The sequence below is a fragment of the Pipistrellus kuhlii genome, unplaced genomic scaffold, assembly GCF_014108245.1.
Source record: "Pipistrellus kuhlii isolate mPipKuh1 unplaced genomic scaffold, mPipKuh1.p scaffold_m20_p_6, whole genome shotgun sequence".
NCBI lineage: Eukaryota > Metazoa > Chordata > Mammalia > Chiroptera > Vespertilionidae > Pipistrellus > Pipistrellus kuhlii.
This window is the reverse complement of record NW_023425562.1, coordinates 67,811,403-67,836,256: the sequence shown is the minus strand read 5'-3', so window position 1 is coordinate 67,836,256 and position 24,854 is coordinate 67,811,403. Positions and strand designations below refer to the sequence as shown.

General features: G+C 40.6%; 1 protein-coding gene across 12 annotated transcripts in view; it reads left to right on the top strand.

Annotated features, from left to right (window-relative positions):
* Positions 1 to 24,854, top strand: part of KIF16B (kinesin family member 16B) — a 256,668-nt gene that overhangs the window by 63,541 nt on the left and 168,273 nt on the right. For all 12 annotated transcript variants that reach the window (XM_045574799.1, XM_036417856.2, XM_036417855.2 and 9 more), the window contains one exon: positions 3,084 to 3,143. In XM_045574799.1, the coding sequence (XP_045430755.1) occupies positions 3,084 to 3,143 (60 nt within the window). The remainder of the gene's footprint in view (positions 1 to 3,083; positions 3,144 to 24,854) is intronic.

The following is a 24,854-nucleotide window of genomic DNA, read 5'->3' as shown; positions in this document are numbered from 1 at the left end:
CTGAATGCATAATAATCTGGCTTCTCAGTGTATATCCTATATATCCTATATAATAAAAGGCTAATACGTAAATTGTCTCCTCTACCAGGAGTTCGACCAACAGTTAAGTTGGCCAACTATCCATGTCCCCTCCCCCTGGCCAGGCTGGCTGGACCCCACCCATGCATGAATTCATGCACCGGGCCTTTAATATATGTATATGTATATGTATATGTATATGTATATGTATATGTATATGTATATGTATGTATATATATATATGTATACGTACACACACACACACACACACACACACACACTGAGTGACCAGATTATTATGCATTCAGAGATCATAATAATCTGGCCACTCAAGGTATATACATATATATGTATTTATATTATTTTTAAAAATATATTTTTATTGATTTCAGAGAGGAAGGGAGAGGGAGGGAGGGAGGGAGGGAGGGAGGGAGGGAGGGAGGGAGAGAGAGAGGGAGAGAGAGAGAGAGAGAAACATCAATGATGAGAGAGAATCATTGATTAGCTATCTCTTGCATGCCCCCTTCTGGGGATTGAGCCTGGATCATAGGCATGTGCTCTGACTGGGAATTGAACTGTGACCTCTTGGTTCATAGGTTGATGCTTAACCACTGGACCACACCAGCTGGGCAAATAGCCCTGTTTGAAAAGAGAAATGGGCATTAAAAACATACTTTGGATTAGATTTTGTTTATTATTCTGAATAGTTAAAACAGACTGAGAAAGGAAACTAGATTCTTTTGGTGAAGCTCCTTCAAGAATACACAATATTGAAGATATAAATTGGGTGTTGTTAGGAACTTGTTGATACTTCCCTGGATAATTATGATGAATAATTTGATGATAATAGCCCTAGTAATATTAGTTTCTTAATTTCTATTTTTCTCATGAAATTTTGTATTTAGTACTTCATATTCTAATTTTGAGTGCTTTGAAATGTCTGGATATAATCTTAAATTTTTTTTTAATAATAGTTTTCAGGAATACTTAGGTAAAGTTAATAGAAACCAATATACATTTAAATTCAAATGCATTATACATGCTGTGACAGAAGTGACTGCCTATCTCTTTCATAACATTTTCTAAATTATCACCTATTATTTTTTTGCTGACCTTTTAATATTGTCATTCATCTGCTTGGCTACAAATCTTTATTACTTGATCACATTGTTAGAGGTCATATCATATGTTTTCATTTTTTTAATTTTACGAATTGAGATTATTTGCTTTAAACTCAATAGTAAAATAAACTCAAGGCATACTTACCATTTGTTTAAAGCTAGAATTATTTCATCGAATTGGAAAAGAATTGATTGGCTTATGTTTCTTCAGGGAGGGCATATACCCATGTTGGTGAAGTAAAGAAGCATTTATTGTTGAATGCTTAGTGTTTCTCAGAGACATTGCTAGTGAGAATCTGTTAATTTATTACTATAAATTAGTAAATTCAGCCCACCGATCTCTCCCCTTCTGTAGGGAGAAAAGGCATAAGAATATTTCCTCTACAAAAGCTTTTACAAAACATAAGCCCTGAGAGCTATGTGCATTTACTGCTGTCAGAGCCAGTGGAGTTGGCACCACTCATGTGATGAAGGTTTGGAGTATACAGCCAGTTCCAGATAGATTAGGACAGTCTTACCAAACCATTAAAAACAAGCAAAAACAAAGTTAGAGAGGCTTTGACAGGTTTCTTTTTCTCTTTCTCTTTCTTTCTTTCTTTCTTTTTTCTTCCTTCCTTCCTTCCTTCCTTCCTTCCTTCCTTCCTTCCTTCCTTCCTTCCTTCCTTCCTTCCTTCCTTCCTTTCTTTCTTTCTTTCTTTCTTTCTTTCTTCCTCCTCCTCCTCCTTCCTCCTCCTCCTTCCTCCTCCTCCTCCTCCTCCACCTCCTCCTCCTCTCCTCTTCCTCCTTTTGCTCCTTCTCCTCCTCCTCCTCCTCTTACCAAGAAGATGAGAGACTTTGACATTACTAGAAAAAAAAGAAGAAACATTATTTTAACTTAGAAGTTGTACATCCCTGTAAGAGGTAAATCGAGGAGTAAAAGGAATAGCCAGTTCAATTTAGATGCATGAAATGTTTTGGTTTTCCTCCGGGATAAACTGTGAGTCTAGTTCCTTCATTTCGCCTCAGTTGCAAACACTTCCAGGAAGATTGCAGACACGAACGTCCTTTCCTGTTACTATACTTGATATTAAGTGTGGAAAGGATCTTCCTCTGTGTGGTAAGAGTACAAGCAGATGCATTCGGTGCATCCACTTTGGCCTGGTTAAATAAGGCAGCTTATCAGAGGGAAAACCGGGAGGTGTCGGTGTCATCATCAGCTGTTGGGAGTGGGGAGGTGGCATGAGTGCTGGGGTAAAATGGGGGAAAGGATTTGAAAGCATGTGTACCCCCACTCTGCCTCTTGGAAGTCACTCTTTCAGCCATAGGTATACCCCTTTTCATAGAACACATTGTTCATTAATTTTTTTCTACCTTTTCGTAAGGAATCACTTTTTGCTTCTTAATGATTTACTCATGAGGATTATTTTAAAAGTTTTATGGAACTAACAGAATATTTTCATTAACTTGGAGAAGCCACTTCCAGTCTTGCTTTGTTGGACAGCTGGGTATATTTTCTTCCCTAGTTTCAGCAGACTAGAAAGAAGCTGATTCTTATCAAAAGATTTTTGCTTTTACTAAGAGTCAATTAAAGAGCTATCCCCCTTTTAAAGATAGAATGAGATTTGTAAGCCCTATTAATTAGCTACAAAAGCAGATTATCTCCTAAAAAGAAAACTGCAGCATCCCAGGCGATTTAATCACACATGTAATGAGAAAGAAAAGTCAGTCATTATTTAGTAGAACCTAAAATATAATCAGGAAAAAATTGACCCATTTAATGTAGGATGAGTTCAGCTGTTTCACTTATATTTAGTGATGGTTCTTTCTGGACTAGACATTGCCATACAATTTAAAACATTACAGTACATCCTTTTTTATAAAGCTACTAAAGTTGGAAACTTTCTTTAACAAAATCACAATATTTTTTTATGGAGCAATCACAAATGTATATATTTTTTCTTTTAGGTTCAAGAATTGACCAAGGAATGGACAAATAAGTGGAATGAAACCCAAAATATTTTGAAAGTAAGGACTATAAAAAGGTTCCTTAATTTTACTGTGCTGGTTTAGATATGTAAAAGTTTATTTTTCTTCAAATATGGCTGTTGTGTGCTTTGCTGAAGGTGGTTAGTGACTCTTGGGGCCTGGGGTTCTGGTTTGGTTTTGGAGAAAGGGGAAAGAGCTGTTAGAGCTGTGTGTGTTTTAACACATAGAGATGATGTTGATACCTGAGGGGTTTGCTTTCACTTGGAGTTTTTTACCTTTTTGACTCAGCACGTATTAAGCTCCATTTAACATTTCACTTTGCCTTTCTGCTTTTGTTAAATGCAGTATAAAGTGATATGTTAAATTAAAAACATAAAACAACAACTGCATAAACTATCCCATGGCAATATTGTAGAATAAGTGTGCAGAGCATGGTTAGATTTCAGAAACTCCTAAGCCAGTGATTTCTTACTGGATTTTTTTTTTCTTTATGTGTCAAGGGTTAGACACTGACAGTCTGCATATTTGGCAAGACTCATGAAAGGACACCATTTTCCATTCTCTGCTTCAAAGTACATGTTTTTGTATGTTCCCTTTTTGCTGAGTTGATCGAAAATCCATGCCATCTATAGAGGGTCAGCAGCACCAAGTTTGGGGTTCAGAATTGAATTTTGTGCTTTGAATGAATCTGTCTGACTTGATGCATGAGAGACTGTGATTTAGAGACTGGAATCTTAGGCTTGCTTTTGAGGCCCCCTCTAACATTAGCGAGGCTGCACACCTTGGCAGAAACCCTAATTTGGATCCACTTCACATGAAAATGAGGCACCAAGTTACCCTTTCATGGGGGTAAACTTTTGAAGGCCTGGCTTGCCATTCAGTTGTGTGTCTAAACCGTCTCTTAAAAAGTGGGGTCAGCCTTGTTCCATAAGGTTCTCCATGTACCATTTCGGCAGCTCATTCTGTTCTGAGGGTTACAAGACTGTTTCTCATGCAGCCAGAGGCTGTGCTGCAGTTCTCAGTGGTGGTGGGTTGTGATGATCCAGGCTTTCTTTTCTTCCCTTCTGGTTATGATGGTAATATATTATTTCCTCAGCTTCTCCTTTGTTGAGAGATCTTTCTGCAGGAAACTGAACGGAGACCTGACTCACATTTTGGAATAGTAAGCTATGGAGTAAGCACCACCAAAGATGTGAATGTTTTTCATCGTTTAAGTGGCATCAACGGTCCTGAGTGATGCCGCAGCCCCAGGCTGTGAATCCAAGTCGTTTGACCTTTCTTGGCACAATGTACACTTTGCTCAGTAAATTGCCAAAGAGAGTGGGCTCCGATCTGTTCCATTTAGGGAAAAGAGAAAGCAAATAGCTACTTGAAAAGTCATCAGTGTACACAGTGCCTGTTAGCACAGGAGGGACTGAAGCAGTGAACTGAAGGACTTCTGCTGAGCCTCTACCACTGCCCGGCCTTTCCTGCTGCTGTGATCGGAGTTGTGGTTTCTGCAAAGAGTTCCTCCCGGAGCGCCACTGTGCTGAACCTGGAACTTTTCCTATGGACCCCGACACTAAAATCTTCCTCCAATTCCAGTTCTATTTTAAAAAAATAAATTTTATTATATATTTTTTTCACTTTTCAGATGAGGAAAATAGAAATGTGGTATGTGCTAGGTGTTAAAGGTTATGAGAAAGGTGGATGCTGTTTCAAGTTATTCACTTCTTTTGACCTTGCAAGCCCTTTTAGGATTTCTCTGCTGGTGTCTGTGCTTTCAGCCTGTGGTTGTTTTCTGCTCACCTTTGATAAGGGCTGTCTTCATCTCTTCCCGGAAGACCATGCCTGAGGGCTGAGGTGAAGAAGATGTCTTTGAAAACATTCTGTGGAAATTGATGGGGAAAGTGTTACTGGATGAATCTGAATGAGTTTATTACATCTGTGTGGTTTGCATAAACCTTTCCCATATTTCTGCCATCTTACGCTTCAATGATGCTACATAGAACCCACTCCAACCCAGTGGCTTAAAACCATATTTATTTTCTCAGGCTTGTATAGATTGGCTGTGGGTTGGCTGCTCAAGTAGGTTTGGCAGGGCTTGGATCCGGGTTGTGGGTGGGTTCCAGGTCGGCTGCACATGTCTCTCTCCTCTAACCAGCTGGTTGTCCAGAGCATGCTCTTCTCATGGTCTTGGCCAAGGTACAAGCAGACAGGCCTCATCATGCAAACACATTTCAGGCTTCTGTTTACATCATGTCTGCTAGCTTCCCACAGCAAATCACTTGGCTGAACTGAAAGTCAAGGGGGAAAGAAGTGTATGTCATCTAATAAGGCCATGGCAAGGGTGTAATTGTATGAGCCTACTTTGAGATCAGTGGTCTGCTCTGTACACACTGTGTTGAAATATGAATCTTTTCGGTTCCTAGAACTTGCTTTTTTTGTAGAGGCAGGCCAGTGAAGCACTACATCTCTAGGATTAGCTTCTACATCAGGACCTGGTTGTTTACTCTGCCAATTTGTTAGTTGTTATTCCTTCCAAGCCCCAATTTTAAACATTCAGAAAGAATCTCTGGGGAGAAGATTCAAGAGAGCAAAATAACCTTGGGCATTAAAGGGAGATATAAGGACAAGTTTGTTGTTTCTTGGCACAGTAAGAACCTTTCTTGTTCCTTTTTCTTGCCCAACTTTATTATGTTTTTTATAGTTTAACTAGTGACCCAAAGCATGAAATTTGTGCACATTAAAAGGGGATTCATTAGAGGAAATAATTTAATATTGCTATTTGCTCTTTCTCTATAATAGAAGTGTCAGAGATGAAAGAAAATTAATAAAATGTATATGAAAACCTTTCTCCTGTCAGAGTCTGGGGCACACCATGGGACCCAGAGTTAAGTCCCCACACACCCACATGCACCTCAAAATCGTGTGAGACCCAGACCCGGCCGGCCCTCCATCATCGTTGGGCTAGATCCAAACCTGGCCAGTCGCACCCTTGTCAAGCCCTGCCAGGTTGGAGACACAGCCTGAAATCCCCTGTCAAACCCTGCTGAGGGTTTCCTGTCAAGCCCCACCAGGCAGGGGGGCCAGCCTCAGGTCCAGCCTCAGGTCCCCCGGCCCAGCACCGGGAGGGAGGTGAAGCCTCAGGTTCCCTGTCAAGCTCCACTGGGCGGGGGCGTGGCTTGAGTTCCTTGGACCCAGCACTGGGGGTGCATCTTGAGATCCCCCGTCAAGCCCCACTGCGTGCAGAGAATGGCCTAAGGTTCCCTGTCAAGCCCAGCCAGGCAGGGGGTGCAGCCTCAGGTCCCCTAGCCCTGTACTGGGGCAGGAGTGCGGGTTGAGGTCCCCTGGCCTGGTGCTGGGGTGGGGGGTGTGGCCTGATATCCTCTGTCAAGCCCCACCTGGTGGGAGCATGGGAGCATGAGGTCCCCTAGCCTGGTGCTGAGGCAGGGGGAGCAGCCTGAGGTCCCTTAGCCCAGCACCAGGATGGGAAGTGTACCTTGAGGTTCCCCCATCAAGCTCTGTCGGGCGGGGGGCTTGGTCTCAGGTCCCTTGGCCTGGCACTGGGGTGGGGGAGTGTGGCCTGAGGTCCACCAGCCTAACACCAGGATGGGGGCACAGCCTGAGGTCCCCTGTCAAGCCCATGGGGGTGTGGGAGGGCATAGCCTCAGGTTGATTGCTGGTTAAGGCTCCTTATAGGAACTTGGCCTCAGCTGTGGGTGCAGCCATCTTTGTGACCGAGTGATGGTCAATTAGCATATTCTTTATTTATTAGATAGGATATTTTTATTTTTTATGTCTTTAAATTTTATTTTTTAATTACAGTTTACCTTAAATATTATTTTGTGTTGTTGCTCAACTCATAGAAGGAAACTCATAGGTATTGCTTGTAGAGAGGACTAAGGAAAGAGTATAACCCTTCTCAGCCACCAGAGTGAGCTTTATAATTGTTGAGCTGTCTGTGTTGACTGCTTACATTTCCTATTCAGTTCTGAGACTTGAGACTAGGTTGTCAGCGTGCATCATGAGCAGTTGCCTCCAGAATATATGGGAGCCCATCCAGGCAGGGTAAAGTCTCAAGTGGGTATGGAAGGCAAAGATACTTTAAAGTCTGAATTACCGGTACTCTTAAAAGTCCCTTCATTTCCTAGGAAATCACCAGATCCTGAGCCTTTGGATGCTCAAAAGCTAAGGAGTAACTTCCTTTCTTTTTAAACTGTGGCTTTGCTTGCTCTAGATGAGTGAAATCCAAGGTCATGTTGAATGGGGGTGGGGAGAGAGTGAAAGGCTGCTGGGTGGACACATGTCTGACAAAAGGCACTGTCTGTTCTCAGCCAAGCTGGTGACACCGTGGTGATAAGGATGAGGTTCCAGCTTTATCTTTCAGAACTTGGATCTTCGGCTTTAGTTGTCTTTCTCACTCCCTGGGTTCTGCCACTTACCCACAGTTGACACACACCCTAGTTCCCAGCTTGAAAATAAGGGTGGGTGTCGATCTTTTCCTTATATCCCAGTTAGCAGGGTCTGAGATAATAAAGTACTCGGGTTGCTCTGAAAGTAGCTAATGATGGTGGAAAGTGTGTTTATCTTTAAGAGGTAGTTCTCAGGCAGTTAGATAATGAGAGTTTTATTATCCCCTATAATGTATTCTCTTGCCTCTTCATCTACTTTCCTTTTTTTTCATTAATCTTCATTTTCTAGAAAATTAAAGTCCAAACTTTCTTGCCTGGCCCCCAAAGGCAGTGATCTCCTCCTTTCCACAGATCCTATCACACAGTTCTCTGTGCCCCACATCCCAGCATCTCTCCCACCTCCCCTGCCTTGCCTTGCCAGATGTCTCACTGGTCCCTGTAGGAACCAGGCAGTGGGTGTTTTGGTGTCTCTTGACTTTTGACTGTGTTTCTCTATCATCTGAGGTATTTCCCCTTCCTGTGCCTGTCAGATTCCACTTTGAAGCTTTCTGATCACTTGTCTTTCCCACTTCCCGGTAGAATGATTTTGTTTTCCTACAGCTTTTGCAGTGTTTAGTTTTACTTTTGTCACAGTATTCATCAGATGAATTGGCATCATCTGAGTTTGGTGATCTTGGTATTTCCCTCTAAACAGAAGCAGGATCCAGGCAAGGACTGGTTCGGTCATTCTGTGTACCTACTTCTGGAACTCTGTTTCTCACCAAGCAGGTGTGCAGTGAAAATTTGCTGGATTTAAGTAGTATCAAGAAGCAAAAAACAAAAACCTAGGGCTGGCATAATGAAATACCCAGACTGGGTGGGTTAAGCAGCAGAAATGTATTTGCTCACAGTTCTGGAGGCTAGAAATCAAGATCAAGGTGTGTGCAGGGTTGGTTTCTCCTGAGGCTTCTCTTCTTGGCTGTGGATGGTCTCTCTTCTTGTGTCCTTACATGACCCTTTCTCTGATGTTTGCTGCACCCCTCACTGGTGTTTTAATCTCCTCTTATAAGAACACAAGTCATATTGAATTAGGGGTCACCCTAAGGCAGTGGTTGGCAAACTCATTAGTCAACAGAGCCAAATATCAACAGTACAATGATTGAAATTTCTTTTGAGAGCCAAATTTTTTAAATGTAAACTTCTTCTAATGCCACTTCTTCAAAATAGACTCACCCAGGCCATGGTATTTTGTGGAAGAGCCACACTCAAGGGGCCAAAGAGCCACATGTGGCTCGTGAGCCGCAGTTTGCTGACCACTGCCCTAACGGCTTTGTTTTAATTTAATTACCTCTTCAAAAGTGCTCTCTCCAAATACCGTCACATTCTGATGTACTGGGAGTAGGGTTTCAACATGTGACTTTTAGGGGGGACACATTTCAGCAACCCTGGACCATTCAGATCTGATGACTCAGTGTGAAAAGTAGCAGGGAATGTTGTGCAGGCAGAGGCCTCACCCTAGGCCCTAGTAATGTTCCTATCTATGCATTCTATCTTATTTTTCTTATTTCTATTTGAAAGGCATATATATCCTTGTGTATTTTTATTCCTCAAAAGAATGTGGCTGAATTTCTCTTGAATGTAGTCCAGTCGTTACTTTAGGTCAGTAAGACCTTTGCTATTTAAAGCGTGGTTCTTGGACCAGAAGGTTCAGTGTGATCTGGGAGCTGGTTGAAAGTGCAATCCCTGGGCTCCACTGCAGGCTTCCTGCATCAGATCTGCATTTTAATAAGATTCCCAGGTGATGCTTCTGCTCCTTAAAGTTTAAGTACTGAGTCAGAAAAGCTGAGGAAAGGTGGCCAGCCTTGGATTCAGATCCTTTCTCCCTCTTCTCCTGCTTTGCCCCATAGAGCTGGGGCTGGCCCCTGTGAGCTGTCCTTCCCTGGGCTCCTGTGAGAAGCAATATGGGAGAAATCAGACCCTGCCCCACTGCATGGCCTCTGCTGCATCCACAGGGCCCTTCCTGTGAACAGTTCTGCCTCCAAAAACACTCATCTGTTTGTCCTTCCTGCCCAGGGGTGATGCTGGCTTCCTGCTGTTGTAACCTTGTGGGTGGCCTCACCACCCAGATGGCTTCCCCTGTCTTCCTTCCACCGAATGACCAATTCCCCTGTTAAAGCTGCTAGGACTTCGACACTGGAGTAGCTTCTGTTTCATGGCAAGACCTGTGTCATGTTAGAGTCCTCATCCTAGTCTCTTGACACTTGCTGCCAGGACCACCAAGTCCATGTTAACATCTCTTCTCTGTTTGGCTTATCCCTCTATAGTCCCTTGGGTTGCTGCCCCAGGAGTTTAATGCTCATCCTGCTGGACTTGCATTAAATTTCCATCTCTCACTTGGGACTTGGAACTTAATGTTAAGAGAAATCCAGCTTCTCCGAGCCCTGGGATCAGTGCATTCCTGAGGCCTTATTGTCGGTTCCTGTTTGCATAGCATCAACAGTGCACTGACTGCTTTGTGATTGAAGTGGTTTATGAAGTGACTGCTAAATACCCTTTTCATGTGCCCTTTGGCCTGGCTTTTTATAAATTTATTATTGCCAATGAGTTTTTCATAATGAAGGACACCCAAATTCTTTGTCCACACTCCTTGTCTCTCCCCACCCCTTTATGTACCTTTTTGGTTTGTCTGTTCTGTACACATTTTGGTTTCTCTGTTCTGGGGTTTTATAAATGATTTTATAAATGATTAAAAAAAAAAAAAAAAAAAGCTCGAAGATATGCTATCTGACTTCCAGAGACTCCCTAAGCTCTGTGCTTCAGAATAAATCACAGAGAGTTTGGGCTGCAGCGTCACGCTGACTGACAGATGGTGCGCCAGAAGGGGAGCTGCCTGTGTGCAGTGTCTGTCCAAAGCCCAACTGCAGAGTGAGGCTTGCTGCCCCGGAAGTGCTCTCAGCTTGAATCCCTCCAGCACTGGTTATTCTTCCCCCTTCTTAATATGTAGATTCTCTTTCTCATGGGACACAAAGGTCAGTAAGACCTTTGCTATTCAAAGCGTGGTTACTCTTGGGTTGCTGCCCCAGGAGTTTACTCTTGGTTACTCTTGTGCCTGACTTGCACTGTGTTTTTATTGTCCTGCTCAGGGCATCTGACTGTGGCTCGCACCGGGGTAGGAGTCAGGGAGCAGGCCGCTCATGTGCAGAGTTCCTCACTGGAGAGTCTTGTCCTTGAACATCAGTGAGCTATTTGTATAAAAGTTGAATTACAGTTGCTTTTTTTCAGACACTAATTATGTTGATTTTTTTTTTTTTCTTAAACACAGTGAACAATGTTTGTTGAATTAGATTTGGAGGATAGTGCATATTTGAGTCTATGTGATGATGGGATCCTCATGCAAATGATTTAAGTTTAAATTGTACTGGTGTCTTACTATTCCATTTTCAGGCAATAGAGGAGGCAGGCTACTACAAGTCCATGGCAGGAGTGGGCAACACATTGATGGAAGAACATTTTTTAGTCTTTTAGAATGTTTTGACTAATAAGAAATGTAAAATGAAATTGGAATTCTTCACTGAGTTTAAATTTTATGGAGAGGCATTATAAACCAATTTATTTCTGTTTTATGATAGAACCCGTCCTCTGAACTTTTGTCTCTGGACAATGATGGCAACTTATAAAAGGCGTTTTTCCTGCTGTCTGCAGTTTTCCATTTCACACAGAAGACTTGTATTAGGGGTGGCATTGATCTAGAAGCAGCACTAGTAACTGGGGCTGTTGCTCAGCGGCCTTGTGGGGCCAGGTGTGTGCTCTCTGGCTTCCTGCTGCTCAGGGCACTGAATCCTCTGGTGTCCAAATCACTTATGAACAGAGCACTGGAGGGACAACAGTTTTGTGGCCTGTGCCTCTTTTAGAATGAGTTAATCTTGCTCTTTTCTTGATGCAAAATTGAAGCTGGGAGGTAGCTCGAGGATAAAATTTTATTTATGGACAGCAGTTTTGCTCAGATTTTGGATTAAGGAGGAGGCATGATTTTCAACCATGGGTTACTGCTTTCCTTATCAGCAGCTGTTAGGACATTTGCTGTTTAAAAATTCTGACCTCAGACAGTCACACATACTATTTATTGTTTAGGTGTAGCCATCTTAAAAATACAAAGTGTTATCTTTGGAGCTCATTTGGCTACATGAAGATAATGCATTGAATTTCCAAGTGTTCACTGAAGCAGAGATTGGCCAAAGTGGCAATTTTAGAAGTCAGTGTTCTTTCCCCTTGGTGTTGTTTTTTTTAATTTAATGTTTTTGTTGATTTTTATAGAGAAAGGAAGGTAGAGAGATAGAGAGAAAGAAACATTGGTGAGAGAGAAAAATTGATCATCGATATTCTACCTCCTGCATGCTCCCTATTGGGGATTGAACCCTCAAACTGGGTATGTGCCATGTGTGGGAATCGATCCATCGACCTTTTGGCTCATGGGTCAATGCTCAACCACTGACCTATACCAGCCGGGTATCCCTTTGGTTTTCATTGTGAAAAGAGTCAGTCCTACTCAGCACTTGCATCCGTGTGCAGGTGATGCCTTTCGGTATTGGCCTTTTGGTTGGCCATTCTTAATCACTTTAAGAAACTTTAGTTTCAAACGTTTGGAAGTTTTTTGGCAAGTAAAGGATAAAAGGTGGTGAGAATCCTTTTGCATGGTGATATTCTGAAAAATTAGGATTGCTGCCTGTATCCAGAAAGAAATTCCTAGCATTACTGTGAGTTTGAAAATATTCTCCTTGTAATGGTTTGCCCAGCTTGCCTCATTTTATCTTTTTCATACATCCACCCACCCACTCACCCACCCACCTACCCATCCACTCACACAATCATCCACCAACCTTTCATCCCTTTCTCCTTCCCTAATTCATTAAATATGTGCTTATTGAGAGATTGAGCACATTTTATGTACAGTATTAGGTATAGCTCTAGACTCCAAGTATATCCAGTAAACAAAGAAAATCTCTGCCATTATGGGGATCAAATCCATAAGTTAGAAGACTTTCACACAATTGGGCTTTTTTTTTTTTTTTTTTTTTTTTTTTTTTTTGTATAGCTCCCGTAACTTAGTACTTTTCTCATCTCTTCTTTTGTTCCTTTAAAAATACATACAGCACCATTTCATTGGTAAGAAATAAATGTAACCAATGGAAATCAGATCAATGACTGGGAAGGGAACATTTGGGTGATGGAAAAGTCTTGATGAAGGTAGAAGCCAAATGTATGCATATGCCAAAACCTACCACATAGCATTTTAGGTGTGTGCTTTTAATTCTTTCCTAATTTTACCTCAATAAATTTTTAGTCAGTTAAAACTGTATCTTCTAATAAAACAATATAGTTTATCTCTCAGACTGATGTTTGAGGCATCAGATTATATAAAATAAATGTCTTACATTTTCAATTCTGGTATTTTATTAATTTCACTTAAAATATAGTTTATGCTAAATTATTTAATCTATTTGTTTGTACTATAGCACTTTGAAAAGTCCCTGAAACATAGAAGTTTTAAAATTTATATTCATTAGGATATAGAGTCCATAAGGACACAGTTTCTATCAATTTTCTTCACTGCTTGTTCGGTCTGAACACTGGATAGATGATTGGATGGATGGTTGGTTACAAAGGCCCCAATTGGCTCTATGTTACTGGAGAAGTTGTTTAGAGAAATGAGTTCATAAATGTAATGTGAACGTCAGGCATTTTTGGAAATGGGGAGGGACTGATGCTTGATTATTCATGTTGCATTGTTACTATCTCTATACACATAGTTCCTTCAGTTAGATTATAAACTTGAGGTCAGGGAACACCTTTCATTCATCTTTATATCTCTCATAAATTCTAGTATGCTAGTTCTTTTTTTTTATAACTAGAGGCCGTGCATGGGGGAGGGAGGGGTGGAAGTGGTGTCCCTCAGCCCAGCCTGCACCCTCTCCAGTCTGGGACCCCTTAAAGGATGTCTGATGGTTGTATGGGATCGGGCCTAAACGAGCAGTTGGACATCCCTCTCATAATCCAGGACTGCTGACTCCCAACCACTTGCCTGCCTCTGCCTGATTGCCCCTAACCAACCGCTTCTGCCTGCCAGCCTGACCACCCTTAACCACTCCCCTGCCAGTCTGATTGCCCCTAACTATCCTCCCCTACAGGCCTGGTCACCTCTAACTGCCCTCCCCTGCTGGCCTGGTCCTCCCAACTGCCTTCCCTGACAGGCCTGGTCACCCCTAACTGCCCTCTCTGCTGGCCTGATCGCCCACAACTGCCCTCCCCTGCAGACCTGGTCTCCCCTAACTGCCATCCTCTGCCAGCCCAGTCACCTCTAACTGTCCTCCCTGCTGGCCTGATCACCTACAACTGTCCTCTCCTGCAGGCCTGGTCCCCCACAACTGCTCTCCCCTGCTCGCCTGGTCACCCCTAACTGCCCTCCCCTGCTTGCCTGGTCACCTCTAACTGTCCCCCCTGCTTGCCTGATTGTCCACAACTGCCCTCCCCTGCAGGCCTAGTATCCCCCAACTTCCCTATAGGCCTTGTCCCCACAATTGCCCTCCCCTACAGACCTGGGTTCCCCCCAACTGCTCTCCCTTGCTGGCCTGGTCTTCCCCAGCTGCCCTCTTCTGCCAGCCTGATCATCCCCAATTGTCTACAACTGCCCTCCCCTGCCAGCCATCTTGTGGCAGCCATCTTGTGTCCACATGGGGGTGGTGATCTGTGTCTTGGAGTGATGGTAAATTTGCATATTGCTCTTTTATTAGATAGAATAAGTGTTCAGTGAATTATTGTTGAACTCAACTGTCTTCCTTCATTTCTGAGAAGTTTCAGGACAAGTTTGAGGCTACATAACCATTTTCCCTAAAACCTAGTAGTCTAAAGAAACTGTTATTATTTTGCATGATTTTGTGGACCAGACTGGCTCAAGGAATTTCTGCTGCTCTCGGGGGTTGGTCTACAATGGCCTCACTCACGTGGCCGTGGTTGGTTCAGTACTAGCCGGGGGTGATTTGGCCTTGTGTCTCTCATCCTCAGGTTCATTTATATGGTGCCTCAGGGTCATAGGAAGAACAAAGGAGATAAGCTCTAATGCAGTGTTTTTCAACCTTTTTTGGGCAAAGGCACACTTGTTTCATGAAAAAAATCACGAGGCACACCACCATTAGAAAATGTTAAAAAATTTAACTCTGTGCCTATATTGACTATATATAAAGTAATTCTCTTGAATAGGAATCAAATAAACACAAAGAAAGTATTTTATAATTACTTTATTATGAAATATTAAGTAAACAAAATAGTGAAAAATTATAAAATTCTTGTCTTGTCTGCACCTACGGCACACCAGGCAACACCAGGAACAGCGGTTGAAAAACGCTGCTCTAATGTCTAAGAATTTTTAAGCCTTCACTTGCACCTCACTGGCTAATGTTACATTGGCCAAAGCTAGTCATATGGCTTAGGGAGTAGGTGTGAGGGAATTACCCAAACAATGTAGGGGGAAAGCTGGAGGGAGAGCAATGATTCTTTCCATTTTTATAAAAAATCAACCACAAGAATCTTTGTTTGCATTCTTCTTCGTCTTCCCAACTAGCTGTAATAATTTACAGCTGTGTGTGTATGTATGCGTGTGCGTTCCAGTCTTTCCAAAGAAGAGGGTTTTGAAAGGAGAGAGGATTTGTGATGGGGAGGTTGCAATAAGGATGATTTGAGAGAACCTTATGAGAAATTCTGTCTCCCTGCTTTAATCTGCAGATGAATGTGGATGACTTCCTGTCTAGTTGAACAAAAGTCTCGGTCAGTGCTCCCAATGTGCAAAGACCTTTATCTTCTGTAGTGGATCCACACATACTATCTCATTGGCTCTTTCTTGATCTGAAGCAAGGAAAAAAAAAAAAGATGTCACTGCACTTTATATAATATAAAGTTGTTAATTTGTCCACCTCTCATTAAAGTCAACCTCTGCTGTTAATTTCTATCAAACTGTGTGTTCTTCCTTTTCTGCTCCTGCAACTGTTTTTTTTCTCTCTTTTTTTTTTAAGATGAAAAGCAAAATAATAAAGTTCATTGTTCTTTGAAACTGGGGCTAGATAATTAATAGATGACTGTCCGGGCTCCAGCACTGGAGGTTGCCTGAAGAACGTGGGAGGGTCGGAGGCTAAGCAAACTATTCTCAAAACCAGCTCTGATGTTGTTAATAATGACAAGCCTGCCATATTTTCCACGGCAGTTTTCATTCTGAGGGAACTGCTCATAAATAAAGGCATTGCAAGGATATGTTGGTTCTTCCTTTTGAATAGCATTTCTGGAGCAAAAGGCTCAGAAAGAAGTCAAATGCATCCTGTTAAATGTTGGTACCATGCAATAAATTTTGAATGCATGTGGGATTTTCCTTCTGATCTTTTGCAGTGAGGCATGTGCACTGACGGGCTCTTTCTGCATATTTATTGCCACAGTCGGGAGGAAGAGATTGCCTGGTCGTATGGAAGTATGCTTTATGTACACCTGGTTCACAGGGTATGCTAAACTCTAAGAAGTTGGTTTAGTTGACAGGGAGGCTTAAAAAGTGACCTTTTTATGGTATAGTCCATTTATTTTTCATGTCACCCAGGAACACATATAACTCAGCTTGGAGGAGTTCTAAGGGCTGTGAGTTTGGAGAGGAGTGAGTGGTGATGGAGTGAGCCCGGGAGCCAGGAGATGGATCCCATCTTGCCGAGCCTATGGTTTTTGTCATCGGTGAAGAATGTATAATCTTATGTTCTGGAGTGAAAGGCCCTGTTAATGTCAATCATATCCATTTGGTCTAATGTGTCATTTAAGGCCGATATTTCTTTATTGATTTTCTGTTTCGATGATTTATCTAGAGCTGTCAATGGAGTGTGAAGGTTTACAGCTATGTGCTCTTGTCTCTTTCTCCCTTTAATTTTGTGAGTAGTTGCTTAATATGTTTCGTTGTTTCCTGATTGGGTGCATGTGTATTAAAAAGTGTTCTGTCTTCTTAATGTAGTGTCCCCTTTATCATTATAAAATGTCCATCTTTGCCTCTTGTTACCTGTGTTATCTTGAAATCTATTTTATCAGATATGAGTATGGCTATATCTGCTTTTCGTGGATGCTGTTTGCTTGTAGAATCATTTTCTACCTTTTAATTTTGAATTTAACTTTCTCTTTACAGCTTAGACAAAGTCCCTGAAACATAGAAGTTTTAAAATTTATATTCGTTTGGCTAGAGAGTCCATAAGGACACAGTTTCTATCAGTTTTCTTCACTGCTCAGTAGGTCTGAACACTGAATGGATGGGTGGTTGGCTATAAAGGCCCCAAATGGCTCTATGTTGCAGTAGAAGGTAGCATATGGTTGGGTTTTATTGTTTTGATCCAATTTGCTATTCTGTGGCTCTTTATTGGTGAATTCAGTCCATTTTACATTTAGGGTAATTATTGATGTATGAGGATTTTCTATAGCCATTTTATCTTTTATTTTCTGGTAGCTCTGTACCTCCATTGGTTTATTTCCTTTGTGTTTTTGTCTGGTGGTATTCCATATTTCTTTCTACTGTTTCTTTTTTTCTTTAAGTTATTTGTCTCAGTTTTGGGTTTTTAGTGTGTGGTTACCCTTAGGTTTATGAAGAATAAAGTTTCATATATACAGTAGTTCTTTTTATTTTTATTTATTTATTAAATCTGTTTTGTGTTTTATTATATTTTTATTGATTTCAGAGAGGAAAGGAGAGGGAGAGAGAGATAGAAGCATCAATGATGAAAGAAAATCATTGATGGACTGCCTCCTGCATGCCCCCTACTGTGGATCTAGCCTGCAACCTGGGCATGTGCCCTTGACCAGAATCAAACCCAGAACTCTACAGTCTACAGGTTGACGCTCTATCCACTGAGCCAAACCAGCTAGGGCAGTCCTTTTTATTTTGAATGCATCTGATCCATCTTACTTTTCAAATTCAGATCTTTTATGTTTTTCTTGTCACAAATTATCCCTGTTTACTATGTAAGTTTGCCGGTCGTCTTACTGATAATTTTGTTATCTTTTATTCTTTATTTCAGATAGAATAGCCCTCTTGAATATTTCCTGCAGTGGAGGTCTTCTGTTGATAAATTCCTCAGCTTCTGTATTTCTGGAAAAGTCTTTATTTCTTCTTCATATCTAAAGGATAACTTTGCTGAATATATTATTCTTGGCTGGTAATTTTTCTCTTTCAATAGTTTGAATATTTGGTCCTATCTTTTTTTTTCTAGCTTATAGAGTTTCTGCTGAGAAGTCTGATGATAACCTAATTGGATTTTTTTTAATAAGTTATTTTTTTTTTCTTTCTCCTGGCTGCCTTGAGAATTTTCTTTGTCATTAATTTTTCACAGTGTTAATACATTGTGCCTTAGAGAAGGCCTTTTTGAATTGTGGTAATTAGGTGTTCTGTTTGCTTCTTGGAAAGAGGGCCTAGCTCTTACCATAGATTTGTGAAGTTCTCATCAGCTATTTATTTGAGTAGCTTTTCATTTCTTTCTCCTTCTCTTCTTTGTCTGGGAAGCCTATTATTCTTATATTGCTCATTCTAATGGAGTCAGATAGTTCTAGAGTTATTTCATTTTTATAAATGCTCAAATCTCTTCTTCCCTCTGCATCTTTTTTAGATTTCTGTCTTCAGTATCACTAATCCTTTCCTTCATCTCATCCACTCTATTTCCTGTGCTTTCTAGTTTATTCTTGATCTATTTTATTGAGGTTTTCATCTCCAGAATTTCTTCTTGGTTCTTTTTAAAATTTTTAATTTCTTTTGCTAAAGTACTTGTTTAATTGATTGACTTGTCTTTTGACTCATTAAATTACTGTATGTGTTTTCTTGTATCTCACTGAGTTTTTTACAAATTGAAATCTTGAATTCTCTGACATTTATATTACATATTTCCATGTTCTTAAGTTTGTTTTCTGGAGATTTATTTTCTTTCTGAGGTACTTTATTTCTTTGATTATTCATGGAATTAGATTTTTTTTTTTTTCTTTCTGTCTAGGCATTTATATATGAGTGGCACTTTTCTAGCAGATTAGCAGATTACTATGAAGAGGTCTTTCTATTATTTTCCAGTAGATGGTACTGAATTACAGGTTTTTTTTTGTTTTGTTTTGTTTTTTATAAGTTCCCAGGTAGGTGGTTTCTTCTTCTGTGCTCTGGTTGCCCGGGTCCTTGGGGACAATCCTGCTGGGGAATATGGTAGATGATGGGGTTCTAAATCCATGAAATCCCAGTGCTGTCTTTCTCAGCCAGATGCTGCCGTTAGTATAGCAACAATTCATAGGGGTGGGATGGGCTGGGGAAACCCCATTGGCTTTGTGTTTTGCCCTCCTGTAATGGTGACTTCGGACCTCTGTGGGGCTCTTCTTGCACCCGACCCCAGGACCAGTCATGGTGCGCACCCTTTGCTCAGGGAAAAAAGTGTTTCTGTAGTGCCAGTTCTCAGGTTTGCAGATAATGTGCTTCACAACTTGACATCAAGGGCAAAGGGAGGTGAGCACTAGGAAGTAATAGGGAGGTTACAGGGCAGCAGGCTGCTGTGGCTTTGTTTCTCTTTGTGGAATGTGGACTGATTGACAACCTCCATCATAAGATGGTTTGCTCTTGCCAAGGTCTCTGGGCTCAACTGCAGCTCATACTGCCCATTTCTGCAGGGATGCCCACTGAATCTCTGTGCTCCTACAGCTGAAGGGAGTACCAGCCACAACCTGATTCCTCCTCTTTCCAGGATGTGCCCTGTCATGAGCTCCTGGCTACAGGGCTGCAGCCCTAGCTCCTCTCAGCATTTCATCCTTCTCACCGCCTTGGTTTGCTCCCACTTGGCCACCTTTAGATGTTCCAATGTGCAGATCTCTCAGGTGTGTTTGTGTGTTGAACAGGGAATCCTTTGTTGATGTAATAGCTGTTCAATTATTGAAACTTCAAGGGGAGCGACCAAGGGGATAGCTCATGCCACTAGTCCCCTGATGTCACTTTAGATGTCTTTTAAGAGTTGTCTATCAAACATCACTTCTGCTTCTTCTTCTTTTAAAAAAATATATATTTTATTGATTTTTTTTTTTTACAGAAAGGAAGAGAGAGGGATAGAGAGTTAGAAACATTGATGAGAGAGAATCATCGATCAGTTGCCTCTTGCACACCCCCTACTGCAACCAAGGTACATGCCCTTGACTGGAATCGAACCTGGGACCTTCCAGTCTGCAGGCTGACACTATCCACTGAGCCAAACCGGTTTCGGTTCACCTCTGCTTCTTGAGAACAGCCAGTATCCTCTCAGAATGTGCAGTGGAGAACTTCCTACCTCATTTACCAAAGGTCTCACTTGAAGCTTTTTACAGGCCCCAACTTCTTTATGGCTGAGTAAATACAGTTCTTTAGGCCAGAAGTCTGTCTCCAAAATCACCGGTCTAAACTCAGAGTGTTGACAAGGCTGCTTTTCTTCTTGCAGCTTTAGAGAGATTTGATTTTCTTATCTTTTCCTAATTCCAGTAGACAACTGCATTTCCTTGGATGATAGCCCCCTTTCTCCATCTTTAAAGCCAACAGTGCCTCTCCCTGAACATTCTTCTCTGGTCACAACTCCCTCTGATCCAGCAGTGTTATTATATTGAGTGCTGCATTTGAAGAAAAGAAATGTAGAGATATAGTGATAGTTATGTTTCATCAGGTAGTTTGTTGTGTTCTCATATTTCTCCATGACTGCTTCCTCTTTCCTTTTTCTGAGTTCCCCTTTTCTCTGTGGATGCTGTGTGCATCTCAACCTTTCCATGGCTTATCTCATTTGAATTAAGAGGACAAAAGCCCTATTTTTGTTTTTCCTCTTGAATTTGTAGTATGGGAGGTCACATAATTCATTCTTTTTAAATCACTTGACTTTGTAATAAGTATTTAAGTCTTATTAATTGAGATGACCGTATTTTTTGGACCATAAGACGCTCCGGACCATAAGACACACCAGTTTTTAGAGAAGGGAAATGAAGAAAAAAAGATTCTGAAACAAATAGTGTCCTAAAATATTTTATGTGCATTAAAACCCAACATCACAGTCATAAACACATGTAATCAACCCTGTAAAGTAAACAGCAGCATTTAGAACCATTTTAGAGCCAGGCAAGCACACAGAGACCACACAGAGCCGGGCAAGTAAAAAAACTTTTTTTTAAAAGTATATGTGTAGGCTATATTTGGACCATAAGACGCAGGGACTTTTCCCCCCACTTCTGGGGGGAAAAAGTGCGTCTTATGGTCTGAAAAATACGGTAAGTCTTATTAATTGAGATGACCTGGTTTTTAAAGTTGGATTTATCCCTAGCTAGCTGTGTGACCTTGATCAGGTTATACCTTCCCTCCTTCTCATTCTCAATGTTTTCAGTCAGAAATGGGATGACTGGTTTAGGAGAACTCTAAGGGTTTCTTCTATTTGAGAAGGACTTGGGTTCTTCCACAGGAGACTGCATGGGATTATCTCAGGGGCCTCTGTTTCTCTGCTTTCAATGTCCACTTCCTATTTGTCCCTTGCTGCTAGACATTGTGTGTGTGTGTGTGTATGTGACCTTTCTTCACTTTTGAATGTGTCTTGGGAGCTTGTTCTCAGTCTGGGCATTTCTGCCTTTACATACATGCAGAACATTACATAAACCATGAGTGTACTACTGCTTGATGGATTTGCACAAACTAAACACACCATATATCCTGCAGTCAGCTGAAGAAACAACATTATCTAACCCCCAGGGTCCCTGCTATCTCCCCTTCCACTCACTTCTCCAAGGGAGATGTCTGCCCTGACAGCTCACTGGCATAGCTTTATTTATCTTGCTTTTAAACTTGATATATATGGAATGAGACATAACACATTTTTATGTAACTGGCTTTATTTGTTCAGCAATATGTTTATGAGATCCATTTATGTTTTTGTACATAGTTGTGGTTACTCTCATTATAGAAGAGTATGTACACATTTCTGTTGGGTCTGTACCTAGCAATAGAGTTTCTGGGTCATAGAGCAGGTGTGCATTCAGCTTCAGTGGATACGGGAAATAGTTTTCCATAGTTAGTCATTTATACTCCCACCTGCCATGGGTCAGAGGCCCTCTACCAGCTTTCTCCTCCCCAACATTGCTATTTTCTGACTTTTCCTTTTCCTTTTCTCCATTTTTTTTTTGGGGGGGTGTGTGTAGTGGCATCACCTTGTAGTTCTATTTTGAATTTCTTGATGGTATAAAAAAGCTTGCCATTATTTTTAATTAGCCTCATTTTCCAAGTGAGGCTAATTAAAAATACCTCAGACCTTGTCAACAGGTGAGCTGTCCCAGTGTTTAAATGTCCTCGGTCATTGGGTGCTCCTCCAGCTCTCTCCAGCGCACTTCACTTTGTTTGTGCATGAACTTGCCACCCCAATCATTTGGGAGAGCTGTCATTCACTCAGCTACTAGCTCTTCACAGGAGACCTGCTGAGATACTTAGGGCACACCAGTACGGTGATCTGGAGCCAGCCCAAATCTGGTGGATCTTTTGGGTTCAGCTTAACCTCATTTCCTTTATTTTTTGTTGAGTTGGATTACTCATTCTGCTGGCTCCACCCTCTCCCCATCTCTCTCTTTTTCTAATTTTTTTAAATTATTTTTTTTTATTGATTTCAGAGAGAAGATGGGAGAAGGAGAGAGAAACATCAATGATGAGAAAGAATTATGGATTGGCTGCCTCCTGCACTCTCCCTACTAGGGATCAAGCCCACAGCCCCAGGCATGTGCCCTGACTGGGAATTGAACCAGCAACCTCCTGGTGCATGGGACTATACTCAACCAACTGAGCTATACTGGCTTGGCAATTTCTTTAAGCTAGGTCAAATTGCAGAGAAAACTCCAGGTATATTTTAGATGTCTTTCCTCATCTTAGAAAACCTTTATAGTGAACAGTTCCTGTAACCTAAACAATACCTAAACTTATTCTGGTGGCAAAACCCCTCTAACCAGAATGTTCATGGATATCCTAGTGTAGCAACAAAGCTCATTACTTTAATTGCATCATTTCTAAAGATATTTATTATAGGATTTAGATAATACTTATGGCTTAGAAAGTGCAAGGTCATGGTGGATGCAATTTAATGTGTCTAATCCAGGCCAGGAGTCATCAACTGAACATCTTAAAGAGATTTTTCTGTACTTCACACCGACTTCAATTCAAGTCTTCTTTGTTGCCTGAGTCCTGCCCTTTGCACTGTTTTCTCAAAGTGCTGTATCATTATGTGGGTATACTTAATGTACAAAATGCTCAAGGAGATCTTAAAGGTCATTTTGCACATAGACTAAGAACAAGGGACTCAAGAAATAATTTAGGCTAACCCCTTTCCCTATCCCAACCCATTTTTTTTTTTTAAAAAAATTTTAATTTGTAAGTGAGGAAATTAAAGCCAAGAGAAATTAAATGATGTGGCCTTAAAGCTAGAGAGGTAGAAGCAGGGCTAGATCCTGTTTTTCTCACTCTTAATGTGGTGTTCTTTCTACTCTTTTAAAGTAGTTTCCAAATACCCAGATTCTTAGCACCAGAATGACACTTTATGTTGAAGAGAATAGAGTTAGCCTGAATATTTTAGAATATAATTTTGATATGTAAAATTTGGAGAAAAGATTTAGCCCTTGGCATACTTGAATCAGCAAACCATTATTGACATTTAAATTATTCTCCTTCAGAGATTTGGAAAGTTGGTTTTGTATAAATAGCTATTATTTATAATTTTGTTAAGCGAGAGTGCTTTTGGCTAAATTTAAGAGGAAGTATTTTAATGTCTGCAGAATCTCGTAATATCTCAGTCAGCAGTTAGTAAATAAAGACATGTTTGTGCTTAAAACAAATAAACAAAAAAATTGAAGAACAAAATTATTTCTTTACCTGAACCAGACAAGCAAATGTATCTTTTCAATGGGTTAATATTATGAAGTATTTTAAATTTTGGATTAGGACACAGTTAACATTTGGTAATTCTAATGAAAACACCATATATTTTAGAGTTTACATAATATATGGTTAATTGTAGGGTGTGTTTTAGTTTCTTAGCACTAGATGTCGCTGCAGATAGGAAAAACAAGTTTCACTTAGGTTAGTAATTCCAGGATCCTTCCTTGGTAGTGAAGTTGTCTCAGAGGATATGACAGATATTGCTAAGTAGACTTGAGCCTGGTTACGGATTTCTGGATGCTAAATCTGAGAGATGAATTGTGAAGAATTCAGTGTAAAGTAATGTCTTCTTGCAGTAAATTGAGAATTGCTATTGAAAGATGTAAATGTGCCTTTATGTTTCTAGAGGCTCTTCTCTCAGTTTTAAAAACAGATTGTGGAGAACAGAAAACCTGGATAATACTTTACAGTTATAAGAATTTTCTTAATCTGGGTCTTAGATGGTAATTTTAATTAGCATGACACTAGAAAGATTTCTTTGTCATTTACTTATATTAAAAGACTTTTCTTTTTATGTCATTTCTTATTTCACATTGCATTTTCCTCATTTCTAACTATAGATGTACTTAAGAGAATTAAAACATACATTTCCTTATCTTCTATCACTATTTGTACTTTTGATATTCACTCCAGCAAAGTAACCTTGGCTCTTGATATAGCAGATGCAGAATTTTCTTTGGTGTCTGCTGGTTTTTGGAGCCAAGGATCTTCATGGGTGTTCAGAAGAAATTTTCTTCCAGTTCTTTCCTCATTTATGTAGAAATAGGAAGAAGGAAGCACTGCCCCAGTTAGTGACTGAGAGAGAAGAGTAAAAGGTAAGCATGTGAACTCTGGAACCTTTTAGCAAGGTCCAGCTCTGCGGATTGCTAGTCATGTGATCTTGGGTGGCTTTTTTAACCTTTCCATGATTTAGCTTCCTCATCTGTGAAATGGAAATAATAGTACCTGTCTAACTGGGTTGTTATGAAGATTATACAAGTTTCTGTGAAAGCAACTAAAAGTAGTGTTTAGGGGGAAAAAAGTTCTTATTTAGGGCTTGTTACATAAAGAACTTTAGTTTCAGGCACTTTATGGGGACTTTATAAATACAAAGTAATCTCAAGTTTAATCAGTTTAATTAAGGAGAGAAGAAGAAGAAGAAAAATCTTTTATTTTTCTTACAAAAACACTGGGGACACTATGATGGCCATTACTGTCACTTCATTCATTTTTAACAGTTTTGACCTCTAGCTTGGTGAGAGATATTGTATGAACATGAATAAGATTCTTTTTGTCTGCTGGGGAAACCAAACTTTAAACAAATAATTAAATAAATTGTTGTAGGTGCTAGGTTAATAACCTTAAAAGTTTACTGTATCAGGCATGCATATGGCTGCA